At 40.7% G+C, this 23,264-nt stretch overlaps 1 protein-coding gene across 1 annotated transcript in view; it reads right to left on the reverse strand.

The window, feature by feature from the left end:
- The window catches only part of pcxb (pyruvate carboxylase b), a 313,827-nt gene that overhangs the window by 192,628 nt on the left and 97,935 nt on the right, over positions 1-23,264 (reverse strand). The window contains exon 11 of the mRNA XM_085349662.1: positions 8,416-8,578. Coding sequence (XP_085205788.1) covers positions 8,416-8,578 — 163 coding nt within the window. The remainder of the gene's footprint in view (positions 1-8,415; positions 8,579-23,264) is intronic.

Here is a 23,264-nt window from a genome sequence, read left to right on the forward strand (position 1 = left end):
ATACAGTGGGAGCAGAGAAAGATGCAGTATAAGGGAGAAAAAGATGGCAACTACCACACTGGTCGAAAATATGGAGAGAAATGTAGCTGGGGTTTCTGTTAGGATACACACTCACCTGACATTTTGTTAGGTACACCTGCTCAACTGTTCATTAATGCAAATGTCTAATTAGGGAAATCACATAGCAGCAAGTCAATGCATGTAGACACGTAGACATGGCTAATACAACCTGTTAAAACAGAGCATCAGAATCAGCAGGAAAGGTGATTTAACTTTGAACGTGGCATGATTGTTGGTGCCAAACGCGTTGGTCTGAATATTCGAGAAACTGCTGATCTACTGGGATTTTCCCACATGAGCAACTCTGTGGTTACAGAGAATGATCAGGGGGAAAAGGAAAATATTCAGTAAGCAGCAGGAAGAAAATGTCTTGTTAATGTCAGAGGTCAAAGGAAAACAGCTAGACTGCTTCAAGCTGATAGAAGGCTTGACCCCTACTCAAGTAACCACTTATTACAATCAGGGTATGTAGAAGAGCATCTCTGAACACAAACCTTGGAGCAGATTTGATGTGTTATACCTTCATAATGTGAAGATGGGCTAAAACTTAAATCTTAGTACCAGGTGAGCATTGCTGAGATGCCACAGCCTTTCAGTACTCTTGCTGACTGTGTTCATCCCTTTACAGTCACACTAAATCATCTCAAACTGGTTTCTTGAACATGAAAATGACTTCACGGTACTCAGTACGGCTTCTATACAGTCTCCACAGATCTCACTCCTATAAACACCTGTGGGATGAGGCAAAACAGTGTCCAGTCCAGCACAAGCAAGGCGCACCTAATGAAGTGTCTGGTGAGTCTTCATATAAAACTAACTTTCTTTTAAAAAAAACAAAAAAAAACATGTTTTCACAGTCATCAATTCTTCATTATCCCCAACAGCTACAATAAAAAGGCAGCAGCTCGTCTTCCTGGGCTCCTCCAGAGTGAAGACTGACGCAAAGATTGTAATTTTATGTTTCAATAATTAAATCTACAACATGTCTCAAGTCCGAATATTTTTTAGAATACACTGTGTGCATAGCAGGGGCAACAGCTTGTAGATGTGCATTCCTCTGCTGATAAACTACACCTTTTGTTGAGCATTTAATTCGTGCTTTGTTTTCTCATCACTCCTAATGATGTCTGAGTGGTGGGATTTATGCCTGAAAACTCATTTGTTGTGTTGCTTCTTTTATTTCTCCGAGATGTATCCACTTACTCCTCACTTCGTCGGCAGACCAATTTGCTAACAAGTATTACTCAATTTGTCTCATTGTAACATTTTAAAAAAGAACCAGATAATCACAAATGCTCTTATTGCTGGGAGGAGTTGTGTCGCTGGAAATTGAAGACTACCGAAGAACGGCAACGATTTCCAAAAAAAGAAAAAAAAAAGAAAAAAAAATCTATGCCATCGACTATCCATAACAGTCGGGATTTTCTTTGACACCTGGAATCTGGAGCAGTTGAAGTGAAAATTGGGAGACAAAGCATTTCACGATGTTCACTCATGCATATTTCCCCAATTTCAATAAGCTTTGGTCTCTGAATGAAAATAGATTTCTCCTGAATGAGCTACAGCAACCAAGTAAGAAACTTTGCTCACTGAGACTTTCTTGACTCAACACAAACACCGACGGTCTCTCAACATGTTCCATAGTTGTTTTTATCAAATCATTAAAAGGATTTGCAAACACGATCATTTCCGTGCACATTATAAGCAAATATTTGGCTTTGATGAACAAAAATTAGCAGTGAAAAATACAAATGGAAAGAGGAGAGATGAGAAAGAGGTAGGAACGCAGAGTGAGGCACACCAAATGGATGAGCAGACAATTCAGTCGAGGGTAAACTAATAAAGGAACGGGAGAAATGTCACTTTGTAAAAATACAGGCTGGTATGGGCCTATAATTACCATGGTGATGAGAGGCAAAGATGGGAAAATGCTGCATTCAATGCATGAGATACAAAAACAGGGTAAAAAAAAAAAAAGCATAAATATGATAAAAACATATTCCTCACACAGCGATTCAACAAACTCCGCCTTGCTCACACGGGAGGAATCACCCCACCCACGACCTTCAAGGTCAAACCCTTTTTCTTGGGAAATCACATCTTGTAGGACTGCATGTGTGTCTGTAGCCACAGTACTGCTGGTTTGCCCTCCTGCAGGTCTGGTGTTCTGGTCAGGGGTCGGGGGTGTTAACAAGGGGCAATGTGAACGTGCCCCTCACTCCGTTTTCTTGCTTTATGTGTAATCCTTGTATAGTGCTATCGGAAACCAAAAGAGATGTTTCCTCTCGTGAAGGCACTGGACAGTAGATTGTAGATGTGATGATGCAAGATCACCACATCTACATACTGTATGTGTGGGAAAATCACATCCTGCTGACTAATAAGTGCATGACACGGTTTACTGCACCGAATGTGTTAGTCTCTCTGCGAGGGAACGACTTTAATCTGCGTATAAAATAATAAGGTTACCATTATCATTACCAGTAATGGTGACAAACCGCTTTTTATAGACAAATGCTGACCTCGACACTTTTTACTACCATTATGGAAAATACTGCTAGTCCTTGAGTTATGAGCGCACAGACCGCCAAGGTTACATCATTACGTGTCACTGTGGGTATTAGTTTAGCAGTTTAATCTAATTTACTCACACAGCCTTGTGATTGGTCCGTTTTTCTTTCACGCCACAAGTAGACTGCAAAGCCCTACACCAGACTTGGACTAATAACTTTCAAACTAGCTGAAATTACATTATAGCATCCTTAAGGCATCTAAAGATTATGAAGTCTCAGAAGTTTAATACAAGCTACACTGGATCCAATAAACAAGGATGCAAAAATCAGGCGTACGCATATATAGACTGCGCGATAATAACATTAACTGCACAGTATTAATAAATAGCTATGACAAACAGCCACATTTCCTTTGCTTGTTCTCTTCAACGGCAGCTTTTTCTCGAAAAACTCATCTGGGTTTTCCTGAATGCACATCTACTGGTTGGTCTGAATACAGTATTGTGCAGAAGTCTGTGCAAAGGGTTCCTTTGGACATTGACTACTTCTTCACACATGTGCAATCCAGTCCTTGTAGCTGACCATTTTCAGTGTTTGTTTTTACTCGTTTGATAAGCTACTGACCAATGACTCATTCAAGCATGAAAGGCATCCAACTCAAGAGATTAACTAGTGTTGCACCTTAAGGCACTTTGTTACTAAAAGCCTGTCACAATGACATTTGTTTCCATTTCTTTAGCTGAATTTAGAGACAAAAGCTTAAAATAAAAGTATTCATCTATTAACTCAAAACCTGGCAAGCGGTACAGTGTTCCCTGCGAGTGGCAACCCCAGCCATCTACAGCATCTTTAAGTCATTTTCATAAGAAACAAGGGGGAAAAAATCCAATAAAGACTTGACACAGGACCTGGAGAGGCATTTGGCCCTTCAGTTGATCCAGCCACTGTTCACTAAAGCCTCATCAGAAACCGTCTCAGTGGACGTTGGCTGTCGGGAAGCCATTCTTGAGGCAGGGAAACAGGGAGAAAAGGCTGAGGGGGCCAAATTACACAAGAACTGGACTGACAATCAGTGGCAACAGGTCTGATGAGGTGCTGAAACTTTAAAATGTCAGCTTTATTGAATGAGTGTGGATTATCTGACAGAACAGAACAAAAAGGCACCCAGCATCGAAAGGGGAGCTCTGAATGTCCAACAAGCATGTAGAGCCATTCCTGAAGAATGCAGGTGGTCGTACCAAATATTGACTTTGAATTTTTGAGTTTTTGCCTTGTATTCGTTTGTGTTTCTACATGCTCAAATAAACTCACTGCATCCATTTGCCCAAGACTTTCACAGTACTGCAGGTAATGGTAGCAGGCGTCATGAGATGACCCAATGAGATACCTGCATTTTTAAAGACCCAACTCTGTGCCTCTTTCACAGTGTAATGCAGGACCACAGTTTTGAAAACATACTGTCAAAATTCCTCTTATGTTAACCACTTTTTAAAAACCCCAAATCACAAAAATAAACAAAAACAGCACATAGGAAATCGATCAACAGTCAAAACTTTTAAGCAGGAGTTCAAACTTATAACAGACCAAGTTCAGTCACCAGTTGATTACACCGCTGACTGGCGGCTCTGTTAATGGCAGGGAAGAAAATGAAAGATAACAGTGATGAAACTACCAATAAGATCGAGCCGGTCTGTTTATGGTGTGCAGCTGAAGGTGTTTTTATGATGATAGGCAAGACAAATACACTTCCTCTAATTAGGACTCCACCTGTTTTCAAACTCAAGACTGCTCCTCGGATGAACGAGGCACACATACCGGTACACACAGGCCTGCAGACCCGTGCACAAGCATTTTTAAACACATCAAATACGCTGAGTGACGCATGCAAATATGTTCCATTAAAAGAAACAAACAAGAGAAGGATGCTGTTGGGGGGGTGGAAGTGGAGACACAGATGTGAGTAATGCTGGTTGACACGTTGAAGAGAAAAGACAAGTGATGTATGGGAGGACAGTTAAATCCTCATCTGATCGTCACATTATGACTAATGGGACAATGAATGAAGGAGGAGAAGATGAAGTAGTCTGGTATTGCTCCAGTAAGGGTTTTCTGTTCCCCTGGTTTAGTACGCCGAGCAGGACATGACAGCAGGAAGGGAGGAAGGAAGGACAGAGTGGAGGCAGAGTGAGTGAGAGGAAAAGGAAGATGTAAAATGAGTTTCTGAGTAACAGAAGGAAGGAGGTTGAATAAAATGAACACTGGGAGGAGAGGAGAACAGCAGGACTTGGCCTTGCAGAGACGAAGCTGGGAAAGACAAATGTGAGAAAAGGATTGGATAAGAGATTGTTGGTAATGTTAAAGGTTAAGGGATGTTAAAGGTGAAAGGATGAGGGAAGATTGATAGTTGGATGTAATGGATTGAGAGCAAATGTGGAAACAATGGGAAACTGGGAGAAAAGGGCACCGTTGACAAGGAGAGAGGAGGACAGAGTTAAGAGGAAAGGAAGAAATGAGCACATTGGAGCAACTCTGAAGATGGATCAGCAGATAAACGAGATGAAAAAAGGGTGATCGCTGCTCCCTTAGATCACATGTTAATCATTCGCTTCAATACCTCAGCATACTATGAAGCAAGCTCAAACTCACCCCCACTGTTTCCCCCGCTGTGAACAACAAAACCATATTTCCACCATCTTTATTTTACTGCCGTAACGTGATTTCAGGGTTCAGTAAATAGTCTTTCATCATCCACTTATCACACTATGGGAGTAAAGGTTTTTCCACTTGTGCTTCTTAGAATCACCTTCATATCTCACAAAGCTAAACTGATCACAGCGTTTACGTGCCAAAAGACTCGCAAACACACCGAATGTGAAGAGCTTCTGAAGAAAAATGGATTAAAATACAAAATGTCATGGTGCTGCTTTAATACTCTCCGCCCTTCGCCTTCCAAAGCAGGCAGTCCATTCCTCCCAGTCATTCTGTCGACGGGGCTGCTGCCGTGCTTGCACTACGGCATCCATCACTCCTCATCCCTCGCTCACACCTTACTTTATTTCTCCCTCTATGAACCTCTCCTCTGTGCCTCCTATGCCTAAACACCATTTTACTTGCTCCAGGCTACGCTCCCCTAAAGCTAAGGCATTAGCATATTTTTCATTCTGCTTCCTCCAATGTTTTAATGGTGCATAAGCAAAGCATCTTATGGAAAATATGAACCGAGAGAAGAAGAGAAAACAGTAGTTTAGGGAAACTGTATATATTGCAGGTAGTCAACACCTTAAGGAAATTCCTATTTAAGAGCAGACATGAAATATACAAGTCAAACTTGTGAGATTTTAATATCACTCAGTGTATGCAGACCTCTGTGGTATATCCACGCTGTGCCAATTAAACACCAACCTTGCTGTGTTGCATGAAGCTGGTTAATATTGTAAAGATTTACTGAAATTCAGTTGTTTTTAAGCAAATTTAACTTCATTGTTGTTTTCCAAAAAGTCTAAAAAGGCATAATTTACTTAACTGTTATTAAAAAATGTACCAATATAATTTTTTAACTTTTTGCAATGAAAATGCAGCTGTGGTAGTTCTGGGTGCGATTTGTTTTAACATTATATAACATATCCATTATTCCCTGGCAACACATCTATTAAATCTATTCAGGGCAGAAACTTGCCTGGGGGTGAATGTGTTGGTGCAAGTATGGCACCATACTGGTGAGAAAAGTAACTAGAAGCCCCAGAAAAACTCAGTAATGACTTCATTCCTATAATAAATAAAACATTGCCTATTGATTTTGAAGTTCAGGTTCAAATCTTGCTATCTATTATCAAAGTTCAATTTTTCCTCCCTGTTTTGTTTGCTTTAGCGCACACGCGCACAGTGAACAGCCCCAGAAAACTAAGGAACAGCACTGCAAATGTGAGCCAAGTATTTACCTTTATTTTGCATCACTTTGCTCTTCACATACAGATGAGATATAAAAATAGCCTCTGATGTGGTGCTGTTCCCTTTTTACCTCCAACATCAAATATCCCACCTTTATTTTTGCAGATTTTTATGCTGTTCTAACGTGAAGTTTTTTCTAATCCAAGTAAAGGACAGTTATTTTGGTGCTTTATGGAAGTAGTGTGTGGCTCCAGTCCTTTCCTCCTGAAACACAGCACTGCTGAAAATCCATCACCTTCTGTGCTACAACCACGTGGGTTTCAAATATTTGGAGCATCGTGTTTGAAGGGTTATCTGTATCTGATCCGACCCTGCGCAGAAGTTTCAGTGTCGTTATTTCTCAAAGACAATTACTCGACTTTCCTCGGACACCTCAAGTGAATTACAACCTATAACTTTCATCCTCGTGCCCTTCACCTTTTACTTTGTTGCTCCGCCTCCGACCAGTCACGGCCATCCAGCAATAATTTATTAAGTGCCTGGTGTCCCATTCCTCCATCTTTATTGATTGTGTTTATTTCATTCACCTTGCATGGTGGTGGTGAGGCCTCCCTCTATTGTCCATCATGTTTCCGCATTCAAAATCACAGGTAAATGGTGCAGGATGACGGGTAAAGAGACCAAAATAAACCCAATGGAGAAGGAAATTAATAAAATGGCTGAAAAGAAGAGTGAGCGCTCTATGAAGAAGGAATCTGGGTATGTGAAATATGTACATTATTGTTAAGCTGAGTGGTAGGTTGGAGGACGGTTTCTGAGAATTGCAGGGGGAAGCTGAAGAGGAAAAATATGGAGTAGAAACAAGGTGGAAAGTCCTTGAAATGGAAAGGTCACAAGCCCCTTCATGGCCACTCTTCTCACATAATTTTCACGGTGAATAGTAATGAACGTGAGAATGCCATCTAATGAGGATGGTATTTAAAAACAGATTCGATGTTTGGTCCTGCAAGGCCAATTTAAAGGTGATCCTGGAATATGTGCTGCTTACTATAATACAACTTAAAATTAAGAAAATTCTGAGATGGCTCCTTTAATGCGCTGATATGTCCAGGTTAAATTAACTCTGATCATTGAGCCACGTATCCCGCTAATAAACTAAAACCCCTTGGAGCCAAATGAAATGACAAATTAAATTTAAATCTATATGCAAAACAACTTCTAGTTCACCCCTTTTTAACAGAATTAATTGGTAAGACCAGGAAGTCATTGGTAATCCATTTCTTTTTAATCAAAATGTGGTGAGTACTTGTAAACCAAAAGAAATGTTTTCAACACCCCCACCTCCAGACAATGATGAACCCACTCAGTCTAACAGTTTAAATGCACCCATCAGTGAAAGCTTTCACATTTCTAGTTCCTGTCAGTAGCAGCAGCCTCACCCAGGCCGTGCTGGATGTGAATACTCCTCTCTCATTAAAACAGGAAAATTATATCATATCACTATGGGAATAGTTCTCGTTTGGAATCACTGGCTCTATTTTCAGAAATCAAGATCACGATGCAGGTGCACGCATGGTCGGCTCCAAGGCTCTTATTGTTTGAGTATAAACTAACAAGGTTAAAATAATTTGATATGCCGCAAACACTGGCTTTTGATAGAGTGCACTCAACTCCTCTGGCAGATTTAGTGAATTTAGAGATCGCAGGATACTGGTGGAAAATGTACACGTGAAATTTTAAATATTATTCCTGCATTTTTGGCCAAAAAGAAAGAACCTTTTAACTCTTGCAGTCTTGTTCACACCATCTGAACCGCCACAAAAAAGCTTTTTGATTTTGTAAAATCAGCTGGCCTCTTTTGGCCTTTGCCACCTTCATTAGGTTTCTTAGTAGACAAATAGCTTCACTACACCAGCAAATGAACACAATGAGGGCACTTGTAGATAAAGCCTACCTCAATCCTTCCCGTGTCTGGCTGGAAGCCTCTGGATGGGTCCTCGGTTGTCACTCTACACTGGATTGCGCAGCCATTCACCCTGATCTTGTCTTGTTTGAGGCCGAGTTCTGGCAGGCTGCGGCCCTCGCACACATGGAGCTGAGCATGCACCAGGTCCACGCTGTGGCAGAGAGAGAGAGGCGATGAGGTGAATTATGGACAACCTCAGTATGGTTTGAATAGCCCTTAATTTCCCTTGATGTCACTGTGGAGAACATTTTTTCCCACACTTACAAGACTTATGGGAGCAGAAAGACCACTTTTCCCTTAATGTAAGATTTTTTTAGCTATTCTTGGCATAAAATTGGGGCAGAGAGGGTCTGGAGATAAAATGGGTTTAATTTCTCACTTGAGGAAATGAATCTGGAGTGTTTGACAAGCAAACAATGCATTTGATAGCCTACTACTAATTTAATGCTGCTGAAACAATAACTCCAGGACAGTGAGAGAGGGGTAAACAAGCTGGGCACAGTAAATCCAATTTAACATAATCTAACCAAGTGATAAACAGGTAACATAACTTGTGTTCATTAGAGATTATTTAGGCATACTAAGGTGCTACAAAGATGAATAGATCACTACTATTTTGATTTATTAAATTTGAATGTGTCAATCACAGATGTAGATGCTCACAGCATGTGTCTCATTCAGCTCTGTGTATTATGTTACATGTCAAACAACATCAGAAACGTAAAGTATACAAATTGTTTTACATATGCAAAACACTTTATTCACAACTCTAGAAATGCATCATCACTCAGGGGCAAGTGCATGCACACAAACAGCAGTACATTATGTAAATCTGTATTCAGTGATTATTCAATATAAGAAGGAATTTAAATGCAAGAGGGACAGAGTTTCTCCCATTTCCATGAGCTGTAACCCTTAACATCAATTTTGGCTCATCTGAATGCATTTATTTAAATGTAAAGCTCCAATGAGGTGTTCTAGGTTAAGCTTCATGACCTTATGCAGTCAAACACACAACCAAATGTATAAAAATACTTCTTCCTGTTTATTTTAATGGGGGCACATTTTAAATGCAGCTGTGGACAGACACAGTGTGTGGGTGAGGGGAGATGTAATTCCTTACACAGCCCACCCACTGCCCAAGACAAACAACTACACAACCTCTCCAGCTTGAAGGATGAATGAGAAACATCTTGGCACACAAGCTTAGATCATGGTCACTGTTTTGGCTTTCATCTCCTTTATGTCTCATTTCTGTTGCATCCACATCCTGGCTAAACAGAAGGACGATTATGCATCAGCCTGCTGTGAAATGTGTTGGTGGAAGACACCAACTCTCTCTTGATAAGTGGGACAGGCGCCAACATCATGTCTTTGTTCCACTTTCATGAATAAGTTGGAACTTTGAAGTTAGACAGCTCCACTCAAATCTTCCAATAACAAAAGAACAAGATGAAATGAGACACACTGGGATATGCCCCCAACAGCAGTTATGGGAATTCCTCGGTTTCTCTGCATTTTATTTTATTTTTAATTAGGATACAGATTCGAAACCAGACTGAGAATACTACCAACAAAAACTGGTCACTATGTATCCACACTGTTAGCCTCTGAGGGCTATAGAGCTTTGCCCGACAGTACACAGGAACAGGGATTTTTATTCTCTCTCTTGTGTTGTGTACAATTTTATTAAGGCTAATAATTGAGATAAAACTATAATACATATAATAATTGGTGAAGACAAATTTATTTTGACAGTAACGCCTTCTGTCAGCAGTTCAACTTGCTCACTTAACATAAACACACTGACATCTGCAGAGCATTCAGATATTCATTAAAAGTAATGCAGAAGAAAAAGAAAGGAAAAAAAGAACAAACAAACCCAAAAGGACAACTATTGAAATTCTAATATACGGCTTATGAGATGGAAAATGGAAATTGTGTTCCTACTGAACTTCTTTAGTGTTATGCAAATAAATATTTCAATGACAAACGAGATGACAAAACATTTTCTCAGTTGAGAGTCAAACGCTTGGCTTTTTTTATTGCACAGATCAAGTCTGACCTAGATTTCCTTCTGTACATAATTTATCTGGAAAACATAAGGCTATTCTGATTGAGTGAAGCGCCTTGAAGGTTTATGAAATTCATTGTATACTAATTTGACTCCGACAAATTAAAGCGCCTGCAGCAACATCTGTCCCTCAGCGCAGTCATTTACAGAATAAAAGTCATTTGGATCATTAGCAAGTTACACAATGTGGCCCAACTATGCAAGAAGGGGATGAAGGTGATTTGCCTTCAGTGAAGTAAATGCCGCGCTACAGCCTAAGAGCTGTTGCTCGGCTACAATAAAAATGTGAGGACAGTAAATGCTACATGTTGTAACTTCTGGCAAAGTAGAGAACACAGGATTAACCACACTTATTAGGACTGACCTGAAACATCTGTACGGAAACAAAGTTGGATACTATAAGCAGGGACGAGAGTTTGATAGCTAAGAACTTCAGGTTAGGAATGATGCAGCTAGCTGTATAATATGTCCTGAAAGCTCCGACTCAAATAGATTACAGATCCACATTTCCACACTTTCAAATAATCTCACGGTCTGAGCATGACCTGCGGTAATAAGACTAAAGCAGGGAGTGAAAGATCAAGAAATATCCAAACGGAAATGCTGTTTGTCTAAACGTCACTATTTGATGTTTTGTGTCCTTTCTCTCTTCTCTCTTGTTTAAGAATCTCATAACCATCTTTACTATAATATACATGCTACATATATAATGCAGGACTCATTTGCAAGCCTAGGACATAAAATCAGGTTGAATATATACTTTGTAACTGGAAAAAATATGGGTTATGGGTATGCATAATTAATAAATGGATTATTAATATTCCTCAATCTCATCGTTTGTGCTTTATGGTTCAATGCGAGAAATATAATCTGGAAGTTCTCTGTACAGTAATGTTCTGTTCCTATATACACAACTAAGTATGCGGAGCCCAGAAATTGCAGCATCAACAAAATTATAAAGTTTAAAAATTGACCTGCTACTTAAGCAGCCCGGTTACACACTCTGCAGCCCGTCGCAGCTCTCTGCTTCTACACCTGATACTTTAGCGTAGCCTCAGATTACACCGACACACTTCATGGCTAAAGTAAGGTAACAGCCACTTTGTGTCCGGGGATGGGCGTCCAGGTACACACCGGCTCACTCCTTGGCGGCCGCTTATCGGGGCCTGGAGCCTGGGGCTCGCTCGGGCCACTTCGGAGGTGGGGTGCCCCCGGCCTCTCGGCCTGGGGCTCGGTCACTCAGCCGCAGCTGGCTGCCGGCGGAGCTCACGGGCGCGTCACTGCAACTCCCCCTGGCTTCTGCTCCGCGGCTGCTGAGTGAGCCCTCATCTGGGACTCTCCTCAGCTCTTTCCGGGACAGTGGCGCAGCTGCCCCTCTGTTGGTCTTCCTTGGTCTCTTGTGTTCTGGGGGCCTCTGGATGTCTGGAGTTTTGATCTCCTCCACACCTGCTTCACGCCCTGGAGGACGGGGCTGTGGCCCCCCCACACCCTCTAGCAGATTATTACATGAAGGAACCTTTTAAAAAAACAAAAAACAAGCGCGTCCATGCTCACAGGTGTACACACGGGTGATCACACCCACAAACTACACCCTTTTTGGCTCCTACCTCAAAGCACACTGTGTTCTGTTGATCTTATGTGTTGCACAATAATGTTTAACATTTAGTATTTACTGTCATATTCCCATATATCATTGTGATGTTGTTTATTCTATTACTCTTGTTCTCTTCTGCTTGCTTTCTTTTTTCTTTCTCAGCAGGTGATCCAGGTGATTGATATATGCATTTTTTTTTCTCTGCCCGTTCTGTTGGTTTTTGTCTTTTGCCCTTCTCCCCCGTCCCTCTTCTCAGCTGTTTCTCTTTCCCTCTTTCTTTCTCCCCTTCTTTCCCCCAGTCAAGTCTGTCCCGTATTCAGTAAGTGAAAATAAAATAAACAATAAAAGGTGAATCAAATGGACCATTACGGCAAGGCTGGGATGGTCAGTTTGGTAAAGTAAATCCGTTGGGCATCTTTCTTTGCCTTTAGACAACAATTCTGATGGCAAAAGAGCCAAACGGGACAGGCAAAAAAAAAAAAAAAAAAAAAAAAAGGTAACAGCCACTAAAAGCATTTACTTTTCTGACACTGCAGCTACTCCCCCCTCCCCTCACATACACACTTTAAAAGTTACTCACACTAGTACAGTTGAGGTATTTGAGCGAAGCCCAGGAGATGCTGCTGTTCGTCCTCGGAGCACGACTTCACTACGGTGCTAATCTTTTTTTAAACTAATTGACAATGAATGTATCATGTAAAATAAATATTTTAAAGTTCTACAAATTTATCTGTCAAACAAAAGTCTGATACTTTGACAGCGCAAAATTCAGACCGTTTCTCTTTAATGTGACGTGTGTATTATGTGTTGCACTAATGCAGCTGTGCCAAGGATAGCTGCCACTGCCTTTTCACACATCTACTCATTTTTACTACATTCGGCTTAGTAAGACTGCAAACTTTGCCAAAAAGTGACCAGATCCATTTACCCATGGCCAACATGTAATTTTATAAAAGTCTGCCAATTTAAAAAAGAAAAAAAAGAAAGAAAGAAAGAAAAAAAACACAAGTGGTTGACCTCTACGCCCTCTTTTCTGCATATTGTGTGTGCACTCTCCAATGCAAGTACTCTTCATGCACCGAGCACAGCAGGCAGGCTACAAATAGCAGTTTAATTATATTTCGCCTAGAGCCCACCAAACTAGGTACTCCTGAGTTGCAGCACTACCCTGCGGTTTGTTCTTTGTCAATTAGATGGTGGAAATTTGATTAAATTATTTCGTTTCAAGTAAGCACAACAAACTGAAAATGATGACAAGGTTCAGACTCGAACCCACCACAGTACAACAACTTTAGACTGCATTCAGACATTATTCACCACCTGCCTTAAGGCACTTGTCAATTGTTTTTAGGTGTAGTAGAGCATATTCCCCAGTTTAGCAAATGATTACAACAAATGCAATGCAATACAAAGCTGCCTGCTCTTTTCTTTTATACACTAAGCCAACGAGAGGGAACGAACTCTACCTTGAGCAAACTTTGTAGCTGTAGAAATGCAAGTCCTTTCCACCTTTATTAATGACAACAAACTATCTGTGTACGTGGTACATTTTTGCATCTAAAAACATGAATATTTTCACAGATTTTTACTAAATGGTTATTTGTACTCAACTCTTTCAATAATTCTGGAGTACGGATTATTCTGACTTCAAGGCCATACCTTCAATACATCCAATATTTTTTGTCCTGAAAACACCAAGAATGTATAAATCCTTCAACATACCCAGTCCAATATTGGATCTGTTCTGCTCCGTTTCAGCTGACAAGTTTATTTATCATCCCTGCCAGAATTGCCTTTTGTTTTTTTTAAATGCTGTCAGAACCCAAATGCCAAATACATTACTTGGCCTTTACTTCTACGATTGTGCAACAACCTCACTTAAGGCTACTTAAGTTGCCTGTAAACACTTAGACCAACTCTGAAACACCAGTCTACTAGAGATATAAATAAGACACACACTTTATCAACTATGGAACAACATAAAGGTTCAATCATAGGGCATTTCCAGCATTAGCTGGATTCATTAATGACTGCTACTATCACAAAGTGCAAGTCAGATTTCAGTATAACAAAAGCTTTTTTGGGGACCAGCAGCATAAACCGTGTTTCACCAGGACAAAGACACCCAAGAAATATCTGAAGTATGGAGGTCTGTCTTCATACCGTGTTATATTTCAGCTTTGATGGCTAAACGCACATTTTCTTGTGGAATCTAAGCATTGACTTTTAAAGAGTCACTGGCCTTATGTTTGGAAGGAAAAGTCCTGATAGCCAAATCCGCATTCTACACTCCGGCGTTAAAGCTCTACATTAAAGACACCAAGACAAATCGGCTCTTGCAGTCTTTGCAAAAAGTCTAAACTCCAATTGAACTTACCATGTCTCCCTCCGAGAAACTTCAAAGATGAGGTAAACCCTTTCATCTGAAGTCGAGGTCAAGACTGTGCGCATATTGTTTATCCAAGCTAGCTCACGTCTTATCAGTCCAACACACTCAACCTGAGAGGATTTAGCTGCAGCCTAACAAGACATCACCGTTAACCGAGTCGACTTTAACGTCTTTTTATCTAAACGTCATGTTTGATGGAGTAAAATATTCTCAAAGACAATGGAGCCAGTTCCTTTCCTCAAGATATCCTGCACTGGAAATGCTGAATCAGTGCAGTATGGCCATGTACATCTTATAAAAGGGTTCAGGAAACTTTTAGATTATGTACTAACAAATCCCAATTATTTAGTTTAACCTGTTTTCATGACACATGACTAAATTAATTTGCCTGGTACTTTGGATCTAGAGCCTTTAACAAGCCATAGCTGTAGGCTAATATATACCTGATATACTGTGGAATTTTCCATTCCTATTGTGTACAAGTCCTCTGTTGTCAGACACCGTTGGCTCCTACGAATCTAGAACCCATCTGATCCCATATTTTCCTTCTGGCCTCCTACTGTAGTTAAAGGTAATTATACAGAGATCAATGGCAGCAATCTTTTCACAGTAAGAAAGTAGACATAGGACTCATTTCCTATCTTCAATTTCAAGTTTAAGGTGGTAGAAAGAGGAAGAGAAAGACCGTAACGAAGGACCAGTTTTTATGCATGCACCCCTTTGTGCCAAAGAAGGCACAAAGTAGCGCTAACGGGTCCTACATGCCACTACTAGTGTTACACCACAACTACATGCATCTGGCTGCTTTGCCATTTGTTTTGTTACATTTGTTCCCGTGAAACTCATCCTAAATATCATCCTAAAATTACTGCAGGTCATCTCCAGAGTCAAGAGTACAATGAAGGTTTCATTAAAATGTAATTCTATTAAAATGAATCATCACGTCTGCTCTGAGTTACGCTCTGTTACAGTGCCAAGGTGCAGCGAGATCATAGAGGATGTATAATGTACTGACCTGTGACAGACAAACCCACTTCTCCCCATTAAATTCTTAAATATGTTCATAATCTATATGGACATTGCCAGCATATGATTATTTTTCTGCCTTTCCCTTTTGTTATTATGGACACACTCATATTACTTACCTTTACCAAACACATTCCTACATCATCACATTGCACGTGGAAAGTACATTAGCCTCATTCTTGTACCTGAGAGCACGGCATCGAGCTGCAAGCGCGGAGAACTTCGTCTCAATCTGTCACATGTGCACGCGCGCACACAGAGGCCATGAAGGCTGAGTACTAATTGCATATCATTTTCAGTCGCTTCACTCAGAGCTCGTTAGCAGGGGAGAAGGGGGTGGCTGTGCGCCCGGAAATAAAAGTGGAAGATAGAAAGAATATAGTATAGCGAGAGGATGAAGCAGTTTGTTGTGGCCATAGGAGACCAGAAAACGGGGAAGGAGCAATACAAGGAAGTAAAAGGCAAAGAAAATGCACAACTTCACTCTGAAGAACCATACGGATGGAAGAAATTAAAAACCAGACAAGATGACAGCTATATTTCTAATGTTTAAGGCAGGAGGGTGAGAAATGAAGCGAGTGGAAGGAGAAAGAGTGGGAGTATGGTAAAGGATAAAAAGCTGGATACTAAGACTGAAAGAACGAGTGGGAAAAGTGGGAGTGTGGAAAAGATTGGATTTGGCCTTGCTCAAAAGAAAAGGAATGAAGGCAAAGAGGAGGTGGAAGGACGTGAAGGTGGCGGGGGGGGGGGGGGGGGGGGGGCAGTTGGGACTGGAGAGGGAAGGAAGGATAGAGGGATAAGATGGATAAATTAGAGTGTGGAACGAGTGGGATAAGAAGGAGGATGTCCATGTCGAATTGAGAAGGGAGCGAGGGAGTGAGTAAAATGGAATGACTCAGGGTGAGGGATAGATAATGGTAAAACAGGGAAGGAGATAAGACAGGGAGGAAAAGAGGAGGTGGCAGTGCATAAGGCAGGAAAGCTTTAATAAAGAATTTGTTGCAAAATCAAAGCATGGCAGAAAAATAAGAAACGAGCTTAAATTATTTGACTTTCAGGTAAATATACATTAGTTTTCCAGCCGAGTGTAAGAGGAAAGGATTTATATCATCGTAATGTCTGTTTGCTCAGCAGCCCTTACATCCAACGTACATACCTAGCAACAAGGAGAAACGGCTAGTCTGGTCATATGAAACTTACATGCTCCCACTGGCACAGATTATAAACAACAACAAAATAAACTATCACAGCTATGCAGATGACACACAAATATATATCACAATGTCACCAGGAGACCGAGGCCCTGTACAGGCTCTTGGTAAATGCATTGAGGAAATTAATGACTGGTTGTGCCACAATTTTCTCCAGCTAAACAAAAACAAAACTGAGGTAATAGTCTTTGGCGCCAAAGAAAAACGATTACAGGTCACCAGAGAACTTCAATCTATACATCTAAAAACCACAAACCAGGCGAGAAATTTGGGTGTAGTGATGGATGCAGACCTAAACTTAGAAAAACACATTAAGACAATAACAAAGTCAGCTTACTATCACCTCAAGAATATATCAAGGATAAAAGATCTGATGTCTCAACAGGACCTGGAAAAACTAGTCCATGCATTCATCTTTAGTAGGCTTGATTACTGTAACAGCATCTTTACAGGTCTACCTAAAAAATCAGTCAGACAACTACTCTGCTGCTCGAGTCCTCACTAAGGCCAAAAACGTGGACCACATCAGTCCAGTCTGAGGTCTTTACACTGGCTGCCTGTCCGTCAGAGGATAGACTTTAAAGTTCTGATGCTGGTCTATAAAGCTCTGAATGGTTTAGGACCAAAATACATCAGTGACCTCCTGACCCAGTATGAACCTTCCAGATCCCTCAGGTCATCTGGATCCGGTCTTTTATCAGTTCCCAGAGTCAGAACCAGACACGGAGAAGCTGCATTCAGCTTTTATGCTCCTTATATCTGGAACAAACTCCCAGAAAGCCTCAGATCAGCTGAAACACTCAGTTTATTTAAATCCAGGTTGAAGACTCACCTGTTCTCAGCTGCATTTGAATAAAGCACCAAATCCACACTTTTAAATTTCAAAACTAACATTTTAACTACTGATTTTATCTATTGTTCTGATTTTATGTGTTTTGATTTTATATACTGTTTTGTTTGTTTGTTAGTTTGTTTGTTTGCTTTAATCAATTTTAAATCATGCTTTTTATTTGTTTTTGTTTCTAATGTCTCTGTAAAGCACTTTGAATCACCTTGTTGTTGAATTGTGCTATACAAATAAATTTGCCTTGCCTTGCCTTACACTAACTAAACAAACATAGCATTTAAATTAGCTTTGGGGAGCTCTTTGGCAGATTTGGGATCAACCAAGCTAGCTGTTTCTTTATGCTAGTCTCTGAGCTACAGTTACACACATAACAGATAAATGGCAGCAATCTATTCACAGTAAGAAAGGAAATGAGTCCTATTATCTACTGCAACCCAGTGTTAAAAACGGGATTAAAAGCATAAATATTAAAACTCTTGATTAAAATACTCATTTCATAATGGGAATAAATATTGATAAAAGCATTTAAATATAATAAATACTGATAAAAAGCATGTAAACATAAGATTAACTAATATGTGGATAAAAAAGGTGCGGAGTGTTTTCGTTAGATCCACTGAGCAACCAATCATTGGCTGGTCTGAATCTGTGTGCGCTGCTCAGACACCTGTGTGCGCCTTCGCGTAGCAGTCAGATACGCATAGACAGAGACGGTGAAAGATCCGTTACCCGTGCGGTGAAGCAGCTAACTGGATAGTAAAAGTCCTTTTTCAGTGAAATAATGATAGTGTATTCCGAAGGCCGTGAGCCAACGTGAGCACTGTGAAGCCCCGTGTAGCATTTGTTGCTTCACGTGGTCAGGTTTTTTCCCTTTGCTTATTTGTATTGGATTGGTTTTGAGGACCTGAGAAGAATCGAGGATCCGTTTTCCAGTACTGGATGGCGAGCCCAGCCCAAAGAGCCGGATGAACTGGTAGATTTATAACCCGACTGGTTACAAACACACAGACTGACTATTGAACACTGACAGACTGAAATTGACTTTTAAAGGACACAAAAGACAATATATCCTTGGTAGGGATGGGTATCGAAACCCGGTTCTTGTTGAGAACCGGTTCCCACTGTTTCAGTTCCTTGGAATTGTTTGCCATTTTTGCAAACAACTCCCTTATCGATTCCAGTCGCCCCGAATGACGTCACCACGTTGCGGAGCGTCATTTACCTGGCAGGAAACACGGCGCCTAAGCAGCTCAAACGCTCAAAAGTTTGGTTATACTTTACGAGAACGGATGACAACAGGGCAACTTGCAATACTTGCAAAGTAGATATTTCATTTAAGGGAGGAAACACTACGACTATGCAAAAGCATTTGCTCACAAAACACGTGATAACCTTAAATGAAGTTTTTAATTCCGCTCCGGACTCGTGAATCTCAACCCAGCAGCAGCGGTAACGTTTGCACGTCCTTCTCCCGTTAATGCGGCAGGTAAATAATCAACTAACAGTGCATATTATGTTAGCGCGATCTGCCTCATTACAAAACCTGCCATTACTGTGCATTTAGGCGACCATGATGAGAGAGACAGACAGAGTCTGGCTCAGATGCTGGCAGTTCTCGCTGCAGTCTACCGGTAGCGTCTCCTTTCAGGCCAGGATAGTCACTGCTCGGTGACATTCGTCTAAGTTTGTGGTCAAAGGCTTGCACCCATTTGCCACAGCAGATGCCCCTGATTTTCGGTAAGTGAATGTGTTCGATTGTAGGCAGGGACATTACTGGATATTCTTGTGTAATTGCTACAGAATAATTTATGTTATACTTGGTTATTGCTACAGAAGAATATTTATTTTACTATTTTACATTTACAATTTTTTTCCCTGGGGACCCTGCGACACCCCATTGAAGAGCCGTAGGCTGTGGATCTCTTAAGATCTCACTGTTGGGTTTGTAAGGCCATGTTACTCCTAAATTTCTATCTTGTTCAAAGAGAAGATATAAAACAAAGTTCTAAGCTAATCGACTTTAGTGTTCTCCTTTTTAAAAAGAATCTAAAGAATCGAATCATTAAACAGAACCGACATCGTGAAAATCTTATCAATACCCATCCCTAATCCTTGGCTCAACTATTTGTGGGTTTATTTTATTTACAAGAACGCGCTCCACTTTTGGTTAACTGTGCACAATCTACTAAACTTTGATAACTGTTAATAAAGGCTTTTTTGTTGTTCACACCTATTGTGTGCGAGCCCTGTTGTCAGACAACGTTGGCGCCTACAATCTAGAACCTGTGATCTGGCCCATATTTCCCTTGTGTTCTTGTATTGTTGTTAAAGGTAACTGCACTGCCTATACTACATACCAAGAAGGCGGGGTGGGGTACACAACTTGGACAGGTCACCAATCTGTCACAGGGCTATACAGACACACAACCATTCATACTCATTTATGCCTGGTGCCAATTCAAAAATCACCAATTGACTTAACCCCACTAAATCTGTCTTTGACCTGTTGGAGGAAGCCAGAGTACCCGGAGACAATCCACAAACACTCCACAGAACGATGGTTGATTTGACCACATTGTCTTCTTGCTGTGTCTTAGCAGTGCCAACCACTGCGTCACTATCCTGCCATTTTTATAGAACATATTTTAGATGTAATTTTCTGCTTCCATCTTCTGTCCTGTTCTTTTATCCTCTTGTCTTTTGCCCCTTCCCTTCCCACATGTGGCCACATGCAAAACATTTGCCCCTTTTGAAGCAAACATTGCCAAACTGAGCTTTTGTCCACACCATTTCAGGGTGTACTCACATGTTTCCTAGGCATATCTGTTCATGTTCACACAAACCACGTCTCCGGTAAATTCATTTTTCAAGATGGCTTCAGGGCAAGCGGTTAAAAAACACGCAAATCAAGAAATATATTTCTCATTTCAGGAAAACTAATACAGACTCTTGACTACTAAATGTGCATACATTGTCAACACACACACACCTCAACTCATGTCTAAATGACTGGGGAAAAAATCTGTAAAATTCTTCCAAGTGGGGCCTGCAGGAATAAAAATGTTGAAAAACAGTGTAACAGATAAAGTGTTAGCAATGGATGGCAGGGGAATAGACCGAGGGATAAACACAAACAAAGGAAACAAGAGAAATCAGGAGGGGAAAAGACGAATAGGACGTGAAAGAAAAGGAGATCCACAGAGAGAAAGATGAGGACAAAGAGAGAAAAGTATGAAGGACTGATGGAAGGGACAATAAAGATGAGGTAAATGGAGCGAGAGAGAATATCAAAGAAAAGCAAACAAGAGCAAGAGACAGAAAAGGAGGGAAATGAAGCCACCAAGCCTCCCATCTTGGTTTGTATGATTTTCATTAGACATTTTTAGACGGCAAACAAGAAAAGAACACGGAGCTCGAGTACAGGAGGTGAGAAATGGACAGACAGGAGCAATGAGGAGATGAGGGGGATCAAGAAATGAGGAATTTGAATCCTGTGGTGGGAGGATGCAGTTTTGGCATTAATTTGACTGGCAGTTTTTTGAAAGAAAATGACCAGTTCAAATGCAATCAACATGGCTGGACACGGAAGAGGGAGGAAATATTGCACAATAATGCAGGAAGAGGAAAAATGAGGAGGGGAGAGACTGAAAAAAGAAAGATGTAGTTTGTGGAGCAGGATAAGGCAAGGAGTCAAAATATGGACAAACATGCTGCTATGGCATACACCCGCACATAAAATACACCCAGACTGATTAGATACACCACCACCCCCTCCCCCCCTTCTCAAGTCTCACTATGAGCCTATTAATTAATTCCTGCTTTCCTTGTTATGAAGCAGATGGAAGTGTGAGGAGGGGAATGCAAACTAACTAGTGTCCAGAAGGCAGCGAGGAGCAAGAGGAGAAAAGCCAAAAGGAGAGAGAGGAGGGGGGGGAGGGAGAAACAGAAGGGACAAAGGGAGAAACTGCAAACACAGGACAGGCACAGGGAGAAACAAATACACAAAAGTGCCAACAAAACATTTTTAAAAAGCATTTTTCAGACAGTCTACAATATGGTCTTCAACCATCTACCTATGACACTAGCTTCTTCCATTCAATCACCAGAGCAGCACAATAGCGTCATCGCAGGTGTAACAATAAGACATCGGCTACTTTCACCAAAACTCAGTCATGCAAACAGACTGTCCATTCTGTGCAGGTAGAACAAAATAAACATGCATCATAATGCAAATAGGAAACTGGCGATGTTAGATATACTGAGTGTAATGATTACTGTCAGTCTCGATAATGGAGTGTCAAGTTTGTCACGAGTATTTCCACACAGACTATATTTGAACAGGCTCCCCAAGTATAAATCACAAATACTGTTAGCAATTTGTTTTTGTTTTTTTATTTCCCCCATTCCTCTGAGAAAACAATGTCACCCACATCTGATTTATTAGTCTGCAACCCCGACAGTCACACAGTTGGACACACACCGTAATGTCGTGGCTGGTTATAGGCAAGATTGAGATTTTCACTTTTAGTCATCAAGCTTTGTGTCGTTTTTTATAAAGTCCATATGATTATTGTACCAGGCAAGCCGCAGGACATTTATATATTTATTTTTAATTACACAAAGCAAGAAGTAATTCAGTCAAAGAGGGAGTTGTGTAAACGGCAATGAAAAAGAAAAATGGATCATTTTTATGAAAAGGAAAAGCAAGCAATAAAAGTGGATTCAAATAGTTTAAAAACAGCACCTTCTGGCAGAGGTTTTGAAAAGAGCTAACAATTTATGAAATGAATCGTTGTTAATGTATCTGCAGTTGAGAAACTGAACAGTCAGGTCAACCCCCAACTACAGTCAGCCTGCACAGCTTATATTGCTGAATTGTATGCATGAAATGTTATGCAGGCCCAAGCAGATGTTTTGCCTTGAAGGCAAACAGACAGACATTGCTTCGTTTCCCTTTTAACTACAAGAAATCCAACATCTCTAACAAACACGGCTGGGATGGCAGCTTTGTCCTTACAACATGCTTTATTAACTTAAGATGAACTCAACATGATCTTACTGCTTGACCCATGAGCTATCCAAAGACTGATCTGAAATCACCGATCATTAAAACTCTGAGACAGCATGGAAGCAGCAGACTCATGGACTCATGCAAGTCCTCATTTACACTTGACTTGTATCTCAACTTTATATTTGCACTGCGCTACATTTCAAGGCTTTCACGGGATCTAACAGGAGTAAGAGCTCTGAGCATAAGATCTAGACTCATGTGTAAAATTGATCTGCTCTGAGACACTGTGGAGGTGATTAGACTTGGATATTGACCTGATGTCTGTGTCCACAGCTTAATATTAACTCAACACTGCTGGTTTGAAATGAAACCTACCCGCAGACCTAAATTTTATTTTAAGCTCTCAATTTGCAAATCTGCATCCTAAAATAACCCTTAAACATTAAATAAGGTGATATTAAGTAAATATCACCATCAACAAGGTCTACAATGAGTGCACAAGCTGCAATGAAATCATCAAGTAGGCTTCTGCCAGTTGCAAAATTCCCTTTGAACTGGGCCCAAAACTGAGCCTGAAGGTAAAACAGCAAAAAAAACCCTCTAAAGTCCCACAAGCCCCCATGAACCCTGAAAAATCCCTCATACACCTACGCAACACTCGAACATGTTTATCCTGTGTGCTTCA

The sequence above is a fragment of the Diplotaxodon limnothrissa genome, linkage group LG3 (assembly GCF_057381915.1).
Source record: "Diplotaxodon limnothrissa isolate DT_005_m linkage group LG3, D_limnothrissa_male_GT1.1, whole genome shotgun sequence".
Taxonomy (NCBI): domain Eukaryota; kingdom Metazoa; phylum Chordata; class Actinopteri; order Cichliformes; family Cichlidae; genus Diplotaxodon; species Diplotaxodon limnothrissa.